Genomic DNA, 19,783 nt, shown 5'->3' with positions numbered 1-19,783 from the left:
ACTCTATCTTTTTTTATGTTTTTTTACGGCACTGTGTCATTTACACACAAGGGAGGCTGCTTCTATAGACTGGATACTGGATCTCAAAGCAATACAGCGATTAATGCAATACGCCAGGGAAATTGGAGCATAGGAAATGGCACTTGCGAATTCTTTTGGTTTCAGGGCTGGTCAATTGTTGCTTATAGAATTTTTTGTTTTGCGTTCTAATATGACATGTGGTGTGCTGTCGTTCTTTAGATTCCATTGCGACTGTATTTTTTATGGTCTTGGGAGTTTTGGATTAACATGTATTTGTTCTTGTCGAGCCAGTTGTTCGGTGTGCAATTGGGTTTACGATATTATTGGAAATTGGAAGCATTCCATGATTATTTCCGTATTGCCAACAAAGCTGTAATCTTCTCTGGATCAGTCCTCGCCCTTTAATAGAATAGATGCAACGACTGTCCTCTGTACTCTATACGAGGCAAACACGTTACTATACGGTACTTAGGAGTCGTATAACGAGAAAATAAAATGTCTATGATATTTTTGTACCCTCTCAGAACTCCATATTACATACATGATTCATTTATATCCAAATCCCGGAATCCCGGAACCCTGGCGAGCAGAGACAAACAGGTTTCGCGCCAACGGGGATAATGATTATTGGTTAGAGTTCCCTTCCCCTGCTCGAGAAGGCCATGGCTATGCGCTGTCTCTGCATTTTTCGTTTTGCAAGAGCGTATGCGTATGACCCTCGCGTATCATGATGTATTGCTGTTTGCCCGTGTAAGGGCACAGAAAACAGCTTTACCGATACTTCGCAGTGAAGCTTGTGGCGAGGATGCTACGCGTGGGCGATAGCATTATGCGTAGTGACATAGAGAAGATGAGGCGGATATTTTAGATTTTGAAGGGTATCAGAAAAGAGGTGAAAGGAGGAGAAAGGGGTGGGTATCTTAGGGAAGAAAATATATTGAAAAATCACATCTTCCGGAAAGTGTTTCCAGAAGCGCTCCGACGCTCCTTCGAGCGGAAGTTGAAGCTCTTGTCGCCCCCGGAACTCTCAGGAGCAGCGTTGTTCTTCTGCCTTTGTTTCCCTTGAGGCATGAACGAGACCTCCTGTTCTCCAACCACGGTAGTACGACGTGAAGGCTTCGACTTGGTTTGCATGTTCTGTGCCCTGGAGCCGAAAGAGCGATCACGGCCAGAGCTGACATTCGTAGAAGAGGAGACCTGCATCCGTGGGTGGCGGGACTTGTTGTTGCGTTTGTATGAGGATGTAGAGATCTTGCCGGAGGAAGGTTCTTTCTTGGGCGCGTAGCTTTCTTCTTCGGAGCTGGATCCGTCGGAGCTGGAACCGGGGACGTCGTCGGCGTCTTCTTGTTCGACTGCGGTGAGACCGCGTTCCTTTCTTGGGGCGGGTTCGGGGACAGTGCTAGGGTTGAGCATTCTGAATTCATGCGAGTGCTCGTCGATAGCGAAGTCTTCGTCCTCGAACAGTTTCGAGAAACGGCTGTCTGCCAACAGACTCTTGCCAGGGGCGGCATCGGAAGTAGCAGCGGCAGCGGGCGTGGGAGCAGAGGCAGAGGCGTCCACCATTTCATCGTCTCCTCCGCGTTCCAGCACGCGCTGTGCCTTCTTGCGCTCGTTCTTTTCTTCCACGTGCATGAGCTTCTCTGCCAGTTTCTTGTTGACCTTGACGTTGGCCTTCTTCTTGCCTCTGATACGGCTCTCGCGCTCCTTGTCGATTTTGTCCTTGACTCTCTTCGCGCGCTCTTCCTCCCAGATATACGGGTTGGTGATCAACCGGGCTTCGTCGTACAATTGCTGGCCCACGAAGTAACCGTGCATGTAAGGTCGCAGGAGATTCGTGCGTCCGATCAAGTGGTCCAAGTTAAGAGTACGCAGTTGAGGAACCGTCAAGAACTTGAAGTTGTCGTAAACAGCGCCGGTCTGGCCGGTAGAGAAGGCGTTGGGGTCGTTGGGGTCCTCTGCCATTTCTTCGACAAGGTTGTCCAAGAACGAGCACCACTTGGGAGCAGGTCCAAGTTGGGGAATGAAGAATGAGTGCTGTTGTCTTCCCTCATTAGCAGTCAAGAGCATTCCGCTGTCCTTACACCATGCAACGGAGTTGATGTCCACAGCTGGCTCAACCGAAGTCCAAGGACTGCCATCTCGTGGGTCCCAGATCTTGATGATCTTCTTATCGGCGGACATAATCTTAGGGTCCATAGTCTGCTCGCGCGTAGCAGTAGAGGGCTGGAGGAACTTCAGAGTGTGGATAGGGAAACCGTAGCCTTGGTCTTTCTTGAGTATAGGGACGGGCGATCGAAGATCGTAGAGGTGCATAAGGCCATTAGAGGCACCGGTCGCCAGCGTTAATCCTGACCGATGGAACTCCAGAGCGGTGATCTCGTTTCTCGCTTCGTCGGGCGCGAACTGCGTGGGTGGCACTAAGATTCCGGCTCTGCCTTTCGCTCTTGGGTCCCATAATTCCACCGTGCCTAGTGTGGTACCGAAAGCCAAAAGATTGTGGCTTTCCTCTGCGATCGCTGCTGTGTTAACTGCACCGGTGTTGATACCACCTTGCAAAGCTCCTGCACCAGCAGATGTAAAGTCATCGCCACCAACGTCTACTTCGTAACTCCGCATATATCGGCCCAGTTCCAGGTTCAATCGAAAGACCTCTCCCATGCCATCTGGGTTTACACCCACGGATGGAACCAAAGCTTCAGTAGAGTGTCTATCGTATGCCAGGTCGCGACCATATCTCGGGAGTCGCATCGTATGATGGCATCCGGACGGCGTGTGGAACTCGAGTGACCGATCGGATTGCAAATGAAGCGACTTTGAATAATCGGAGGACAAGAGTATAAATGTCGTGTTAAGGGCTACTGTGTGACGGGCCCATGAAAGCGATAATTGAGGTAGGTAATGAGTATGGATCTGGGGCTTGTAGGTTCCTGTACAAAGGTGAGATCTCGAGTTAGCCGCGGACCAGAAATTAGACAGATGCGCAAGAGCAAAACAAACCTGTGCTCATAACCCATTCCCCATCTTCAGAAACGCGAACACATTGGCTAGCTTCCTCGAACTCGAAATCTTGGAGCAATTCGACACGATTCGCATACTCCAGGTCATTTTTAAGACTGCGCTTTCGCCGTCTTGCAAGCCATTCAGGAAGCGGTCGCGCAGTATTCGACCCAGAAATGGTATATACCGGGACCTCCGATTGATTTGACAGCTTCATCCTGGCTCTGTTATTTCCAACAGAAGAAGACCCAGGTTATTTGCGTGATGAGCTTCAAAGGCGATGTTATGCCGGACAAAAAAAAATGTTCGGCGATTATCGATAGCAGTGACACGTGACATGCTGCTGCAGATCGCCTCTGATTGGCTGGAGCGGCCCGAACGAACCTCGTCGATAGCATCGGGGGAAACCTGGAACCAACATTCGCGCCTCTTAAGATGACTATATCCTCCGTCAATGGAGCCAAGTAGCTCGTCTCTCTTTTCTAGTTTTACCGCTTGGTTTGGGGACTTTGTTTCATTCGCATCGGTCCCTTTTTATCTTATCCCGACTATTCTTTACCCCGGTGGAGCGATGACATCTGGAACCTGATTGATCTATTTCATGACACGAGCTCGCTCTGCTATGGATTACTGCTTTTACGCGCAACTTGATGATCCCAGCTCCATCTGGAGATGACAGCAAACTTAAGCCGCGGAGCTCTCTTGGCTATTTTGAGGGAAGAAAAAAAAAAAACAGCGTGAGCTCTCCGTCGGGGCAGCCATCTGAATCATGGACTTTCCCGGCGGGAATATCACAAATGTACATGTTATTGTAGGTAGTTCGGGTTTCGTTTGAAGGAAATTTATTAACATGGTACATTAGGACGGATTCTCCAGCATACACTGGCGTATATACACGGAAGAGCCGGGTATCACGAATCACCCCTCGGAGACTCCAACGAACGGCCATACTATCCTCAAGCATCTCAGTCGCCTCAAGGATCTTGAACTTCGACTGCGGAATCTGGGATGTCTAGTATCATGCTATCCACGACGCCTTGGCTTATGGATCTTTTCTCCGAATTCGAACTTTGATAGCCTGGCCCCCCTGAGCCAGAGTGATGATGGGTTAAACCGACTTCAAGTTGGTTCGCTTACGTTGAAAGGTTCGCGGACTACCCTCAAAATTGCGTTTCTTATATTTTATATATTAACAATTGCACCTCAGTTTCCGCTTCGGGGAGTGTTTCGTCCAGGGAGCTGGTAAGGACTCTTTCAACAGAACCCCAGGCCCCAAACGTGAACACAGCGGGATCGCAAAGGTCGCAGAATGTGCCTAATCCACCTAGGAGGATAGAAGGATACGGCACGTCAGCAGCCATCTATGCATCATTCATCTCCGCGGTCACTGGTGCAATAAGCCTCCAGTTAATTCGGCGTCACGGCGCAATACCCCTTGGGTCACGCACTCTTTTCACTGCCGTTGAGAAAGATGGCTACGAAACCCGAATAGCTAACGATAGTCCCATTGCGACCCCTTCTCTGAGTACTCTGCACATTCAGTTGACATCTGGTGGAAAATTAACTGTCGCCTTACAAACAATAGCCCAACATGGCATGTCACGACTTCAAAGCCCAAAAAACGACCCTGATGAACCCCGAGATGTCCAGCCAGGACTTGATATTTGGCTCTCTCCTAGTGGAACAGTTGCCAGGTTGGTCTCATTTAGTGCAAGCACGCAGGATAGCATCTCTCCAAATGCCTCTGGAAGTAATGGCACTTCAGGTCTGGCAGCCGCGAAACGCACACAGTGGAAGCAGAGTGTACTTGAGTGGCTCGGCAATTTTGGCCTTCCGGTTGATTCACATGAAGAAAAACTGTGGATTGAAGTTGAAGTCTGGGAACCATTTTACTCTCGGTTGGCTGGAGAAATATTCCGACAAAGTGAAGAAGGGCCAACCGCTTTTCCATTGAAGCGTATTCTCTGGCCAGCTAGATACTGCTTCAGAAGGACTAAATCAATAGCACTGGATGCATCCTATGGGAAAGAAGATTCTTGTCACCTGGCGGATAGCCCGTTGGGGCTCGCAGAGGAATGGCACGTAACACGAAACTTCGTGCATGAGGAAGCTAACTCTATAGCTCCATCTGGGGGCTTTCAAAACCAACCTATGAGGGATCCCGAAAGCTCACCATCCAAAGCAGAATTCCCTGAGCCAATGGAAAGCCTTTCCCGGATTGCACAGTATCCCGATCTTCAAGCAACGAGCCTTGTATATCCGACTCCGCCGGACGGGGCTACGGCGATTTCGTCAGATGTGTTCGCTGATCAACCAGACCCACCATTGCCTCAATCTCAACTTGGTGATCAACAAAAACCAATGCAAGCATCGTTCAAAGAGCAATCTGATCCCGATATCCCTATTGGTTTTGGGCCATCCGCAGGGCTCACGGTCGGGTCTGGGTTATACGACACGAACGGAGATGATGACCTCTTTGGGGAAATGAACGATCGAGATTTCGGGACTCGAGGCATAACAGATGCCGACTTTAGCTTCTTTGATGATCCGGGTTTTGAAGATATGGGAGGCGCACCTGCTACTGATCATATTCAGAGCTCTCCCAATATTGCGGAAACTAACTTGGAGGAATACAATGAACAGCCGAGCTCTGACGTTCCCCTTCCAGATATCCATGTGCCAACAACTGCTGAAGAAACGAATGCGCCTCAAACTGATGTTGCAGAACAGGAGGCAGAGATTCCCTCAACAAAACAGAGAACTCCAAAGGCTCATATGTCGCCGCCTCGGGAAGAAAACAGTCAACCAATCAGTCCTCCTCTCAGCCCCGTTGAAATAAAGAAGATTCTCTTTCCAGGACCAGACGATGGGGATCAGTCAACTATCAAGCAAGAAAGAAAGCAGAGTCATTTTACCCCTGTTTCTTTCAAGCAGAACGTAGGCGACTGGAACCAAAAGTATGGAGCGGAAGGTAGATTCTGGTTCTCAGCTCCATGGACGAGCACTGCTATGGAGCCTGTTAATCCTCCAAGCGATATCCCGACCATTGGACTTCCTCGCCGCAGTGGCAAGGCTGCGGTAAAATTTGATAACGCGGCGAAGGTTACGGATGAACAGGATATTTTACCAGGCGGTGCAAAGGGGAGCTTACATTCTACTTCAGATTCAAGCAGCGTCTCCAGTGAGGATGTTGACAGCGAAGAAGTCCTGTCAGAGAGGGAACCATCTCCTGTCAACCTGACACGCAAAAGGAAACGCGCTCAATCGAACACCAGCGGCTCAGTAGCACAAGCTCTGGAGCACCCTTTGATTGAGAATCCTCAATTGGTCTCCGCTAACAAGGCCGAAAATTCGACATTTCTGGGGAATCTTCTCTCGACATTTTCCGACTGGTCCTTATTGGGGTATTTTTCCGTCTCGCAAAATCAGCATCCACCTACGATCTCCCAGAAGGAAGAACAGATACAGGTCGCTCAGTTGCTAGTTGACCAAATTACACAGTCATCACTTGATCATGTATTTGATGGGAAAGTCGGTCTTTCCGGGTTGGACAACGAGATGTATCCACTCCGCAACGTCCTCGAGGATACGATGTTCACTGATGAAGTTGACCGGCTAGACCTAAAAGGTTATGCATCACTACAACATGGCTCACCTTCACTGCCGACATCAGATGGCCTTACACCCCGCCAAGTACCTCAGCGAAAAGATGCTGCAAAGGGAGTAATATCAAAATTATTACCGCCGCACCTGCGCATCCGCCGTGGAAAAGACTATCTAGAAGCTCTACCACCCGCAGTTTCCTTCTGGGAAACGTTTGACTTGGAACCTGCCCACGGGCCAAAGGACATATCGGCATACTGCATCCATCCTCGGGCTACGGCAGACGCGGCAGATGCGTTTCTGGAACGACTAGGATTACTTTACTCGGCCTGTAACCTTGGTAACCATGTCCGAGGGGACATGTGCTTTGAACGTGGATTGGGTTCATGGAACACGGAGCTGTCTGGGTCATCCCACTATCGTTCTACGGTGCAGTCTTTGAGGGATCTGTGCAAGGAACTCGGTATGTCAACCTTTCAAAAATTCTCAAGCTATATATTAACAAGTACTTTCAGGCGATGCCCTTTCTGGCAGTCAGTCAAGGACTGAGAACTTCGTCGTCTACGTAATCAATCCGTTCACGCATGCCGCAGCATTGGCCGATATCTGCGCTGCTTTCTGGCAATTATTTCAGAAATACATCATGGGTACCGATAAACAGCAGGTCGGGAAACTCAACGAGCTTGTACTACAGATCATCCCTATCAGCTTCGTCATGTCTCCAGAATCGATAGTTGTCCCGTCGCAGTCAGACTATTTGAGCCTAGCTCTGGAAGTATATAGTCGGTGTCCACCAAAAGATTCGGAATCAAATCTCGTCCATTGTGCCCCACCTGTGCTTCTCACAGGGCCCACGCCGAAGGCTATCAATTTCAAGCTTGTCCCCGAGAGATTGTCACCACTGCAGGATGGGAAGAGTCTCCATATTGCCTGCTCACGGAGTCTTGATCAACGCTGGATCACTGTGGCATGGTCCGATAACACAGGGGCTCTTCAGCGAATGATGTCTTACTGCCTGCGCTACCGAGATTCGGGTACCGCTCGAGGAATCTCCGACGTGCGCAACGAAATATGGGGGACAACGCAAACTATCATGGACAGAATACAGGCAAGGTGGAAGATTATCATCGTGAACACTGAACCTGTGGACCAGGACGAGCTTGACAGTAAGTATTCCCATTTTCCTTGGGGCCTTCCTTGCGTTACTAACTACTCTATAGCCTGGAAGAATTTGGCTGAGCAGCATAACAAGTCAAAGTCAATTCCATTGGAATTGATGATATTGCATGTCAACGCGACTACCGACTTTTCTCTCGAACCTCCTTCCCAACTAATACCCACGAGCGTGTTCAATGCGCAAGCTTCATCAACGCCTGTCGCCACACCCGGTCCCAGTGCGGCATCACCAGACCAGTATGGAAATGCAACAACGCCAACTAGCGGCGGTAATGCACCTATGTCAGCCGCTACGCCCGATGTCCAACCAGAATCAGAATTAGATTTCTTCCTCACCGACATCCGTGATGAATCATGGAGTGTTATTCTGTCGCATCGTCTGAACAGCTCCCCGCATCTGACAGAATACCGTCCCGCACTAGCCAGCGGATATCTACTTCGTCGAAAAGGACCTACCGATGGTGATGGGGTTTTCGCAACAAATGTGAACTTAATTTATGCCCAGCGCCCGACTTCATCACATGAAGCCCTCCTTAAAGAAGTCCTTGGGATGTACCACGATCTGGCAATACTTGCGCGGGCCAAAGGCACACGATGCGTGCAACAGAATACACTACCTTGGCATATTGCCACTGCTGTTAGGGCGCAGGAGCTTTTGAGTTATGTTTTTTGATCCCCAGGGAAGGGCTTTTTTGTGAGGGGTGTTCTCGGGCGCATCATTTGTTCTTTTTCTTCTATCACTTTGTGTATATACATGGGTTTGTGTTTTGTTTGGATATACCATTCTGCATGTTGTTTTGTTTACTTTCCGATTAGTAGTCTATGTGCATAGAAAACTGCATTAATATCAAAAAAAATTTTTCAAACAACTAGTGCATTAGATATTCTCAATTTAGAAAAAAAGAGGAAAACCCGTCATACGGCTTCGGGGTTGACCATATATATTTCTCACGCACTAGAAATTCCAACGTCATACGGCCAACGATCTACCAAATAAAGCAAAAAGAGAGCAAAGAGAGCAGTAGGATATATGATATATGATGTAAAAATTAAAAAAATTTGGTGAATTTACAGGCACCTCTATTCACTGTGCTGCCTATGGTAATGAATTTGCCCTATATAAATAGACTTCCAGTAACATCCGATATGGTGTAATGGTTAACATCGCCGTCTCTCACACGGCAGCTCGGGGTTCGATTCCCCGTGTCGGAACATATTAGCAATTTTTTTTTGCTTTTACCTGGCTGGACTGCGCAGGCCTTACCAACTTTATTTTTGTCAGATATCTCTACCAGTGCCATCACTCTCAATATCTCTTTTTCTTTCTTTTCTTTTTCATCTTTTTCCGTCACCCAATGTTCGTAAACGCGGGGTCAAACACCAGCCATAAGGTCACATGACCCCTTATCGTATCTAATCGTCCGCCGTCGATCTCGAAAATTTTCGAGATTGATGCCCGCATCGGCCCTCTTTGCTCTCTCATTTGCGCCAATTTAATACCCCGTTGGCCAACAAGGTTTCTATTTTCTGACATTTAAAATCACGATAATTGGATGAGTCTGTAACCATATAAACTCTATCTTGCACAAATCCAATACCGCACGCATCGAAGCCCCATTCATATCCCACCTTCAATCGCATCCCTAAAACGTCTGCCAACGAGGAAGAACAATAAAACAGACACACCGGAAGAAAATATACACACCAAATCCACCGCCAAAAGCACCACCCAAAAACACAACCACAATGGCCACCCAACAGCCGCAACCCACCCAGCCCGCAACCTCCTACCTCGACCTCGGCATAACCCTCGCAATCCATGCCTGGCCCGCCCTCTCCCTCGCCGTCCAATCCCTCTGGGGCGGTCCCACCTCCTCCGACAAGCGCGACTGGCTCTGCGGCGCAATTTCCGACATGCTCACCGAGCGCCCCGAGACAGACGCCGAGGACCTCGAGGATGTATTGATTCAAGTGATGAACGACGAATTCGACGTGGTTGTTGACGATGAGAGCGCGGGGCCTGTTGCGGCAAAGATCATGGAGGTGAAGACGCAGGTGCAGAGGGGGGATGTAGCGGGTATTCAGGAGATGTGGGAGAATTGGCAGAGGAAGAGTCAGCAGAAGGGGAATATGACGGCGGGGTTTAAGAGGGGGGAGGATGAGGATCAGGATACGGATGACGAGGTGGATGAGGAGGATGGTGGGGATGTTGACATGGGTGAGGCGCCTGCGTTGGTTAGGGTTCCTAAGGAGAAGGTTCAGCGCGAGGTTGATGAGGATGGGTTTACAAAGGTTGTTGGGAAGAAAAGGTGATCTTGACACGCTATTTAGGACTGGCTATATGTAGCGATCGACATTTACGACTTCATGATATAGACATGGCGAAGAAAGAAGTTTCACCTGGGAATTGATTGAAAAGACCGTGGACTGGTAGCAAGATTCCAGTCATTCCCATTTTTTTCTTGGAAAACAGCAATGTAACAAATATAAAGACAAAAAAGAAAATCATCATCATCAACCCAGGTAGGCTGCACATGGGATATCATCGCCTAAGTCTCTGCCCGCCCAAGCCTCCCTGTTCTGTCTATCGTGGGATGCTTTTACCTGACCCTGTGGCACGATGCCTGTGCGGACGGTAGCCGGAACCGGTGAAACGACATGATATTTAGGTGAATATCAAGTCGCCAATTTATTTGTCCTCATTAGTGATGAGCTTGGTAATCATACCAATTGCAACGGTTTGTCCCTGGTATCATTGTCAGTATATGGAATAGAAAGTACTCGTGTAAGGGAAATCGCTTACCTGGTCACGGAGGGTAAACCGTCCCATTTGGTTGTAGTCCTCGAATCGTTCGGCACAGACAGCACCGGCAGTGCTGGTCACTTCGATGCGAGCAATGATGGTCTGGCCCTTGCTGGCGAACGGCGGTGGGCGCTTGCTCTTCCGGCCGGTACCAGGTTCACACTTGTGCAGGAGCTGCGCAATGGTAACCTCCTCAACAGCAGAGTGAACGTGCATAACACAGTTGTAACCAGCAGTGAGAATGCTCTTGAGCTCGAGAATTCTGACCTTGGCCTCGAATGCAGCAACGGTGTGCACAGGACGTTTTGGAGAACAGAGAACGAAACCAGGCAGAATATCATCTTCTTCCACACCGCGCAGACGCATACGGACCTGGTCACCACAAGTGGCTGTCGAGATCTCATCCTCAGTTTCACCGTAGAGGGCGGCGATCTCAACCTTGGTGCGGTTGGGCATCATGATACAGTTGCCGTTCTTCTTAATAACACCCGATTCAATGCGACCCTCAACCACGGTACCCATGTCACGGTACTTGGCGCTGATGGGCATCATGAATGGAGCGTTGATCTTCCGTTCCGGCATCTTCATGTTGCCGAGGTATTCAAGGAGCGAAGGACCATCGTACCAGGGAACGAGCTCCTTAGGCACACGTTCCTTAATTCCCAAAGTACGCTGTGCAGAAATAGGCATGAAAGTAAGATCGTCCTTCTTGTAACCAAGCGCTTCCAAGAATTTCGAGACCTTGACGGTACATTCGTCGAAACGAGCCTTACTCCACTCGACACTGGGATCATCCATCTTGTTGACGGCGACAACAAGCTTCTTGACGCCTGTGTTTCTGGCAAGCAGCGCGTGCTCCCGAGTCTGACCTCCCTTTTCGAAACCAGTCTCATATTCACCCTTACGGGCGGAGATAACCAGGACACCGACATCAGCCTGCGAAGCGCCACCGATCATGTGGTGAACATAAGCCTTGTGACCGGGAGCATCAAGGATAGAGAAATCACGCTCGATGGTACCCTCGGGCGACGGAATGTCGAGCTTGAAGTGAGCACGGCCAACCTCAACAGTCTTACCCTTGGCTCGTTCCTCGGGGTTCAAGTCCAGAGCCCAGGAGAGGTACCAGGTTTCACGTCCAGCCTCCTTAGCATCCCTCTTGTACTTATCCAAAGTCCGCTCGTCGACCATTCCAGTGACATACAGGATGGAACCTCCCAGGGTGGACTTTCCGGCATCGACGTGTCCGATGAAAACAATATTGACGTGCTCCTTCTTTTGACCGTAGATTTCCTTCAGCGTCGCATCATCCACATCTGCTTGTTGTTCCAGAGCAACGGCATTGGCATCCCGTGCAGCGTCTCGTGCAGCCTTGGCAGACTCTCCACGGCTAGGGCTTGAGCGACCGGATGAAGGGGTAGGAGACGACTTGCCGCTGGCAGCGGCCTTGGATTCCGCCTTCTTCTCCGTCTTGTCAACAGCCTTGCTAGACATCACCTTAGCTGCAGCATCCGCAGCCGCAGGGCCCTTGGTGTCGCCCTTGGACTTTTCGGCGTCCTTCGAAGCGCTCGGTTGGGAGGACGCGTCCGGAGTTCCGATCGAAAGGACCTTAGTCTTAGGAGCGGATGCGGAAGAGGAGGAGCTGGCACCGCCAATAGAAAGAACCTTAGCCTTGGGGGGAGCGGCGTTGGAGGGTTTCGGCGAAGATGGGGCAGCGGCTTGACGGGGTTGCTGGGGTTGCTGGGGTTGCGGGGGCTGCTGCTGGAACTGCTGCTGCTGCTGGTTGAAGCCTTGGCTAAATGCACCGGGTTGCTGAGCGTATACTCCTGCCCCATATTGACCATACATCTGCTGCGGGTAACCACCGTACTGGCCATACTGAGCGTACTGCGGGTAGCCGCCGCCATAGCCCTGATAGGCTTGACCGGGCACAAAAGCGGGAGCACCAGGAACGAAAGAGGCCGCACCGGGCTGGAAGGTGGCAGCAGCAGGGTGGAAGGCAGGTGCTTGAGCCCGGTTGTTCAAGTTAACGCCCTCCGTCTGTCTGGAGAGTTCCTCCTCCCAGGAATCAGGAGTTTGGTCCGCCATCTCGAATAACAATTAAAAAGAATGAATTTAGATGACGAACACACCAACCAGCAAGGAATCCGCTGGTTTACAAAAGGGGTATGAGTTATTTGAGGGTTGCCGAAAGAGTCACAAAGATCTGACGAGGGGCGTTGTTGGGCTCAATTTTGCACATGATGACTCAGCACAGCCCTCCCCGCTTTGGGCGTCTGTGGCGTCTATCGCGTTAGACAATATCAGGCACTGTTTGTGCTTCTTGTTTACAAGAACGGCCACCTGGCTTATAGCGCTTTAATTGAAAGAATGGCATTTCCAGAAGACTATTTTTGAATTACGGTATCTTTCATTTCCCTCAAGACCTCTCTGTTCTACTATACGCCGCCACAGCCAGTGGCTTGTTATCGATAAGGCAAGCCCCTCGATGCTCAGGGGCCACATACAAGCAGAACTACAGTCAGTGCTTGGAACGTTTAGAAATTTCCCGAACTTGGGTATCAAGAAGCAAATGCGACTGTCAAATTTGCCTGACTCAACATGGATGCGTTTCTGAATAGGGTACGTCAAGCCTCCTCTAAGAGTCATGTAGAATTTTAACGCTGACATCATTGGTAGCTTACCCAACAGGCTATGAACTATGCCATTCGGTATGTTACACGGTTCTTCCTGTCTGCAAGTGCATTACTTGGAAGGCCAATGGGCTCACATTGAATCCTTTAGTTCGGGAATCACAATCACTGCCAGATATGCTTTCCGCCAGTCGTCTCGCCTGCTGAAGGTATTCATTTTCTTCCCTGTTCATTCGAGAAGCCCCCAAAGCTAACTGATTACTATCGTGTAGAATGTTGATCATAGTGAAGAGCGGGAGGAGCTGGTTATATTGCAACAGCGCCTGGAAAGCAAAATACAGGTTTGTTGTGTTGAAAAAGCACTTCGCAACGATGAGGGGCTAACTTGTGGAAGGTCATTTCTCCCGCAATTGATATGATCGAGTTGATGTAAGTCATTCGGTTGATACCCCAAAGATCATGTAGTCTGACTTAGTCCCAGAGCTGCGCGAGGCAATACTTCACTTGAATCAGCGGTTTCTCTCACAAAGTCCCTCCGGTGGGATATCCAGGCCCTAGGCCAGCGACTAGCCAGAGCTGCTGCATCTGAAGAACTAATTCGAAAGGGCGGCAAGTCGCCAGGTGATCGAGCTCAGAATGACGCAGAAATTAGGTTCATCATAAAAGACACCAAGAGACTACTCGTCCGAATTGAGGATGCTGTCCCGCTTATGAACTTAGCCATCACTACATCGGGTGCAAAGCTGTCCACCAATCTGCCATCAACAGTGTCACCGTCCAGATTGCTACAGGCTAGTACATTTCTTACCGCTGGAGATACACAATATTACATGTCACCATCACAAGCGATTCAAATCGGACCCACGTTCACTCTTTCGATGTACATGCTCTTTGCCAGTCACCTTCGCCCGCATGATGAAGAAAGCGTTCGCGAAGCAACATGGAAGGAGGTCATGCATAAAGCGCGTCTCAAAATTCGACGGGTGCCCATAGATTCCACAACGCCATCAAATGCACAGGAATCCCAGTTCCCTGCGGAAGCGAGAGTGGATGAGTACGCTTATCAGATTCTTATCATTGAAGACTTAGATGATGGCAGAGTTCATACATTTGAAGAAAACGGCCCACAGCCTTACAGCTATGATGGCGTGATTCAAGCCGGGATGCGGGAAATATTTCCTATTCATCAAATCTCCAAGATTTTCTATGCAGACACGGGGAGACTCCTGAATATCAGTACGGAAGGCGAAGTGAATAACCCCGTCCTACTCTTGAAGAGGGACGTCAACGCTGTGCCACCACGACGTATGATGGAACGTGAAGAAGCAGATTACGGCTATCTGCAGGATTCGGATGAAGAGAGCGAGGAAATCGACTCAGTCCAGGCACAGCTTGATGCCCAATTGGGAGCAAGCACCCGAAAAACACCGTATTACAACTACTCTGAAGACTCGATCCCTGAAGAGTGGCGCTTACCCCAAGACCTAGACCCTGAGTGGATAGCATTTGAAGTCTACAACGAAGACGAATCCTCAGATACCGAATCCGAAGCAGAAGTCCCCAGCACCCCCTCAAAGACAGACACAGTCGACCCGCGCCAAATGGCAAACCTATCTCTAGACGATCGCGAGGAATCACCATCACTATCTCAACGAAGACTCTCCCGCCAACCATCCTATCACGACACAACAACCGTCTCCAACCCCTTCTTTAACAACATCCGCACCTCTCTCTCCCTCCTCGAAACCCTCCTCCGCCTAACGTCCCTCCAACAATTCCAACAACAGTCCCACCTCTCCATCACCGACGAACTCCTCAATTTCTTCCTCGAAGAATCATCCACCACCGGCGCCGGCGGTGACGAGCAACACCGCCAACGACTGCGCTCAGAAGCAAGACGAAAAGTCGGCTGGGATCCCTACGACGAGAGCCCCGTCAAGCGACGCGGCGAGGATTATCAATACGGTACTCCCGTTGGTGGATATGGATATTCGCGTGAGAGCAGTGAGTACTATCAGCCGCCTTTTTCGCCTAGTGAGAGGGCGAGGGGTGGGTTCCATCTTCGGTCGAGTGAGGCTACGCCTGAGACGCCGCTGCAGAGAAGGCGGTCGCCTTCTGTGCAGTCGGATCGGCGGAGATTGAATGTGGTGCGTGGTGGGGATGAGGCGTTGAGGAGGGGTTCGCCGCTTTCGAGGCGGTCTCCTACCGTGCCTGTTGATGATGAGTCTACGGTTGAGAAGGGTGGATCTGGTACTGCGGAGTGAGGATAATCTCATGCAATTGTAAGAAAAGCAATGTAAATAGACCTGATCATGATTATGAACTAAAATGGCTAAGCAAGATCTCTGTGGTACGGGCTACAAACTCTAAGACTGATAAGTGTTGATAATTCGCCGAAATGGCCCAGTACCGGATCGATTGCTGATAGATATCAAAGAAAAAGCCGGAAGGGTAGCAAGGAGGGAATGTTAAAGTAGACAGTCGCTAAACAACGGAAGCGCAATACATGAAATCCCAAAACACCAGTAGATAGAATAAGAAGGAAAGGACCATAACGCCTATAGACTCATATCTGGTCGAGGAGCAACCAGTGGTCATGACAGCTTAACATGACCGGATATCAATATCGAGGGAAGTCTAGCTTAGCGAAACGTCTACTCCCAGTCATCATCGCTATCGTCTCCCTTTGCATCGGCAGCCGGGCTCTTCTCTTTGGGGCTACCAGGCGTCCGGCTGGTGGTGCCGCTGACGACATCGTAGCTGGACTCGCTGTCGGCTTGGGATTGTTGGTCGTTCGAGCGACGGGGCTCATTTGGCTTCAGGGTCTTCTTGTCAGAGGCTGGGTCGGGTGTGCCTTGCGTGGGAGTGGCGGCGTTTGCTTTGCTGCTCTTGACTTGGGGGGTAGAGGGCGACTCGGATTCGTCAGATTCGGATTCATCCTCAGAATCGTCGTCCCAACCGACTTCCTCTTCTTCGTTCACGTTGGCCCCTGGAAGGATCCTAGTTAGAAAGACGAATCACAACGGTAGATAAAGAGGTAACGCGTACCCTTCAGAAGCTCTTTGCGCTTCTGCTCTTCAGTCTCAATAACAAAACGGAGGAAATAGTACCGCGACCAGAACTGCGAGTATTCAACCTGCTCCGGCACAAGCTTCTCCATAGCAGACCGCAGCTCAGGGTATTTCTCCAAGTCAGATGCGATCTCGCCAGTCTTCGCCTCCGCGTTGAAGCTCTCCTTGAACTTAGGCCACTGGTCACTATCAGGGTCCTTGGTGAAGTTCTCCAGATTCGAATGGATAACATGTAGCTGGGCCTCAAAGCGCGTAGCATGAATAACCCTCTTCCCCTCAGCATCCTTACTCTCAAAAAGAACCTTGCTCGAGTCCGACTCCGGTGGAACAATGCTCACCGCATCCTGCAGTTTCTGGCGAATGTTCATTCCAAAGCGCAGGATAGCCTCGTCGGCAGCTTCCTCCGCCTTCTCAAGCTCTCTGAACCGTTTGGCCGCTTCTGTCTTGAAGCGAGCGAAGAAGCTCTCGCCCTCAGCATCCTTACCTTCACCACCCTCCGCCTTCGGAGCTGTAGGAGTGGGCGCCTCGTCCTTCTCCTTCTCCTCCTTCTCTGTGCCTTCAGAAGATGATGCAAGCCCCGTGCTCAGGGAAAGACCCCGTGTTCGTCCAACAATCGTCTCTCTCAGGTCCGACAAACCCTTGACGGCTTCCTCGCTGACTGCGGCATACTCCTCCCTAGCGCCCTCGTAGTAGCTCTCGCCTTGTTTGCGGACGTTATCCCACAACCCGCCAATGCGTGCACCCCATGGGCTAGCAGAAAAAGCACGGAACGTCTCTTGCAGCTCGGTGTTCAGGTCGACGTTGGATTGCTGGTTGTTGGAGGATTCGCCCTGGGCGCCTTTCTTGGATGGATCGTTGGCGGCGAGGATCTCCTCCTGGATGTGGTCGTAGGGGAAATCCATAGCGCTGGTGAGCTATCGCTGTAGAAAAGCAAACGAGAAATGAAGCGACCGGCGACTTGGAAGCAAGGAAAATAAATGCGCGGGACCGTCCTCTCACCTCCACGACGGTTGATTGTGACAGTCGGCCTCTCCACAGGCGTTTCCGCAGCCGGCTCTACGGCCGCCCGAGTGCCCCACCGGCGCTTGCGCTTATGAGCTTGACTGTAAATCCACGTGATTTTCTGTCTATCATTCTTGACGCGATTCGTAGATTCATGGGTATGACTATGCTTCTAGATTACATTATAATGCATGAGAGTACATCTATTCATTGCCTGGCTCACTGTACGGCTCTCCAACACTGTCCTGACTGCCCATCCATAATGGCGGCATGGGTATACTCTCCAAAACACTTGAAGAGAGCAGTTGATTCCCAACGAAGCCCCGCGAACCGGAATCCTGTTCAATTCCGACATTCCTAAGAAACCTGTCTGCTGGTTGCGAGGACTCGACTTGCACAACCGATTCCTGTGGCATGGAGGGGTTTGAATCCTGCCGTGTTACGGGCGAAGATTCTGGTACGATTTCAGTCGAAGTCTTCAAGTCTTGAGAGGTCGATTGAGACTGGGATTGAGTTTGCGTTTGTGTCTGGGTTAATTGGGGATGCGTCCGCAATGGATGGCGCTGGACAGCCGGTGACGATTGTGTCTGTGTCGTATCGGTAAGTATTTGCTGGGCGCTGTTCTCTTTCTCCTGTGGAAAGAGTTCGGCCAGTGCTTGGGTATCCATCAGAGGGATAGGTTCGACGGGGTATTGAGTAGAATGATGTGGCCGTCGATAACATATTGACGCATCGGATGACAAGTCTGGATACGACGGCCCGGTTTCATTATCGGGCCCTGAGGGAATCACAGGTGAAGGAAGCTCCTGGGACTCGTAGCGTTGCGGAGATTGAATATCTTCAATAGGATCGCCGCCAATGTTGACCATTTTCGGCTTCTGAGAGGAAGGAGGAACAGACAGGTCGTCTTGAGTCTCGCCACAGTCCGACTCAGCATCGGTCTCATATACTACGGTCCTTTGTGTATTGGGCCTGTGAATTCTGGGCGTGGTGTCCGGGTCGTCCTCATCATCAGATGGGGTATTATTTCGAGGTATCGGAGAAGCCGGAGAATCAGGTAATGAGGTACGACCGGGAGAGGATGATGCACGGTCTAGATCATGCTGAACCTTTCTCTCTGCAGAACTAAGCTGTTCTTCTTTCACCAGACGATCAACTGATGTTTGTTTCAGTGGAAACCGATTTACCCCACGGAACTGCGATGGCGAAACAAGCACGAGCTCAGGACTATTTGGTGACTGCGAGGACGGTATCTCAATTTTGATCGTCTTCTTCGGCGTCACAAGCCCTCGAGACAGCTGTCTTCCACTGCGAATCCCCTCAAGATTGGAGTCGTCTTTCGACTCAAGCTCTTCAGTCAACTTCCGTCTCTTGATCCCATCCTTCTCATCCTGTTTCGTAGACTGTAGCGCCGCCTCCTCCGCACTGCGCCGATGCGCCTCACGACTCCCCGGATCCCTGTCCTTCTTCGGACTATAGTATGTGTATTCCAGCTGCACATCATCATCCGGCTCGATCTTCAAGTACCGCCGAACATAATCCATCTGCGTAAGAGTCTTATCCCGCTCTTTCGGCTGCTTGCCCTTTTTATTACTCCCCCGGACGCTGCCGCCACTTTTCCTCCGGCCAGAGCCCTTCTCCGCACTATTAGGTTTTGGTGTACTTCTCCTTCGTCTGGAGGTATCCGCCTTCATCATTGGTTTTTGTCCAAATCGAATATCGCGGGCCGGCCGCGTCCGCGAAGACGGCGCTCGTTGGTAATCGGCATCATTCCCAGAGTCATCCGATATCTCGATCACGTCGCGTGCATTAGTCTTGGTATTGGTACTTGTATTCGTATTCGACGTATCATCATGCTGCGCATTAGGTTCTGCGTCGATATAATCGAGTCTGTTATCGTCGAGGTCGTCGTCCTCTGAATCCGGGTGCCGTCTTGTTGCCACCCAATCTATCTGCGTGAGCGTAGATTGCTGCCGGCCCAGCGAACTGGAGAACGTGTTATTTTTGCATGAAGAATTCGATCTGGACAGCGACGGTGCGATCGGTGTCTGGTTTTGGGTCCTTCTGACAGTCGTGATTGATTTCGAGTTCGAGGGTCTGGAGGATGTGGGTGCGGTGGTGGATGTTCGGGCTGGTGTTTGGTATTCGGTTGGGCTTGTATGCGCGTCTGAATTGGGGTTGTTGCTTCGTCTCATCGCAATAGGAGTCTATATATGAGACGGGTTATCATAGGGAAGCACTAAGAGTTGGAGGCCCGTGGTTTGAAGCACTGGTGAATGAATGATTCCTTATCGGGAAAACCGCGTTCGACGCGTCGCAACCGATAATGTGAATTGGCCCGTGCACTGCCCTATAGAAGAGTCATCGGAGAAGTTCTACGATATAAGGTATTATATTAGACTGATAGATCGGAAGTCTTTGCTCTAGATTATGTATTGTAGTATATGTGCAAATATAATACGTGAAACTGGTCATATATG

The 19,783-nt window shown here is 50.3% G+C and overlaps 7 protein-coding genes and 1 non-coding gene across 8 annotated transcripts; 4 read left to right on the top strand and 4 right to left on the bottom strand.

Annotated features, from left to right (window-relative positions):
* Nucleotides 1-966: 966 nt before the first annotated feature.
* Nucleotides 967-3,235, bottom strand: ACHE_80421S (WD repeat NOL10/ENP2 family protein; the record flags this gene model as incomplete). The annotated part of the gene is made up of 2 exons (XM_043283790.1): nucleotides 967-2,948; nucleotides 3,019-3,235. The coding sequence occupies 2 exons, from the start codon at nucleotides 3,233-3,235 to the stop codon at nucleotides 967-969; spliced, it is 2,199 nt and encodes a 732-aa protein (XP_043141034.1).
* A 552-nt stretch (nucleotides 3,236-3,787) lies between these two features.
* SSN2 (uncharacterized protein) lies at nucleotides 3,788-8,470 on the top strand (the record flags this gene model as incomplete). Its single annotated transcript, XM_043283789.1, has 4 exons — nucleotides 3,788-3,829; nucleotides 3,881-4,163; nucleotides 4,226-7,084; nucleotides 7,137-8,470. The coding sequence occupies 4 exons, from the start codon at nucleotides 3,788-3,790 to the stop codon at nucleotides 8,468-8,470; spliced, it is 4,518 nt and encodes a 1,505-aa protein (XP_043141033.1).
* Nucleotides 8,471-8,937: 467 nt separating this feature from the next.
* ACHE_t80010A lies at nucleotides 8,938-9,009 on the top strand. Its single transcript has one exon. It is a non-coding gene; the product is annotated as a tRNA-Glu (tRNA).
* A 534-nt stretch (nucleotides 9,010-9,543) lies between these two features.
* Nucleotides 9,544-10,110, top strand: ACHE_80419A (pre-rRNA-processing TSR2 family protein; the record flags this gene model as incomplete). Its single annotated transcript, XM_043283788.1, has 1 exon — nucleotides 9,544-10,110. One exon carries the CDS (start codon nucleotides 9,544-9,546, stop codon nucleotides 10,108-10,110), a length of 567 nt encoding a protein of 188 aa, XP_043141032.1.
* A 376-nt stretch (nucleotides 10,111-10,486) lies between these two features.
* SUP35 (translation termination factor GTPase eRF3) lies at nucleotides 10,487-12,685 on the bottom strand (the record flags this gene model as incomplete). Its single annotated transcript, XM_043283787.1, has 2 exons — nucleotides 10,487-10,543; nucleotides 10,601-12,685. 2 exons carry the CDS (start codon nucleotides 12,683-12,685, stop codon nucleotides 10,487-10,489), a joined length of 2,142 nt encoding a protein of 713 aa, XP_043141031.1.
* A 960-nt stretch (nucleotides 12,686-13,645) lies between these two features.
* Nucleotides 13,646-15,494, top strand: ACHE_80416A (RanGTP-binding protein; the record flags this gene model as incomplete). Its single annotated transcript, XM_043283785.1, has 2 exons — nucleotides 13,646-13,659; nucleotides 13,712-15,494. The coding sequence occupies 2 exons, from the start codon at nucleotides 13,646-13,648 to the stop codon at nucleotides 15,492-15,494; spliced, it is 1,797 nt and encodes a 598-aa protein (XP_043141030.1).
* Nucleotides 15,495-15,884: 390 nt separating this feature from the next.
* ACHE_80417S (BSD domain-containing protein) lies at nucleotides 15,885-17,203 on the bottom strand (the record flags this gene model as incomplete). The annotated part of the gene is made up of 2 exons (XM_043283784.1): nucleotides 15,885-16,219; nucleotides 16,279-17,203. 2 exons carry the CDS (start codon nucleotides 17,201-17,203, stop codon nucleotides 15,885-15,887), a joined length of 1,260 nt encoding a protein of 419 aa, XP_043141029.1.
* A 303-nt stretch (nucleotides 17,204-17,506) lies between these two features.
* On the bottom strand, nucleotides 17,507-19,498 carry ACHE_80415S (uncharacterized protein; the record flags this gene model as incomplete). The annotated part of the gene is made up of 1 exon (XM_043283783.1): nucleotides 17,507-19,498. The coding sequence occupies one exon, from the start codon at nucleotides 19,496-19,498 to the stop codon at nucleotides 17,507-17,509; it is 1,992 nt and encodes a 663-aa protein (XP_043141028.1).
* Nucleotides 19,499-19,783: the final 285 nt, after the last annotated feature.

Source organism: Aspergillus chevalieri, chromosome 8 (genome assembly GCF_016861735.1).
Source record: "Aspergillus chevalieri M1 DNA, chromosome 8, nearly complete sequence".
NCBI classification, from domain to species: domain Eukaryota; kingdom Fungi; phylum Ascomycota; class Eurotiomycetes; order Eurotiales; family Aspergillaceae; genus Aspergillus; species Aspergillus chevalieri.
The sequence above is the reverse complement of the archived record's forward strand: the minus strand, read 5'-3'. Positions and strand labels throughout refer to the sequence as shown.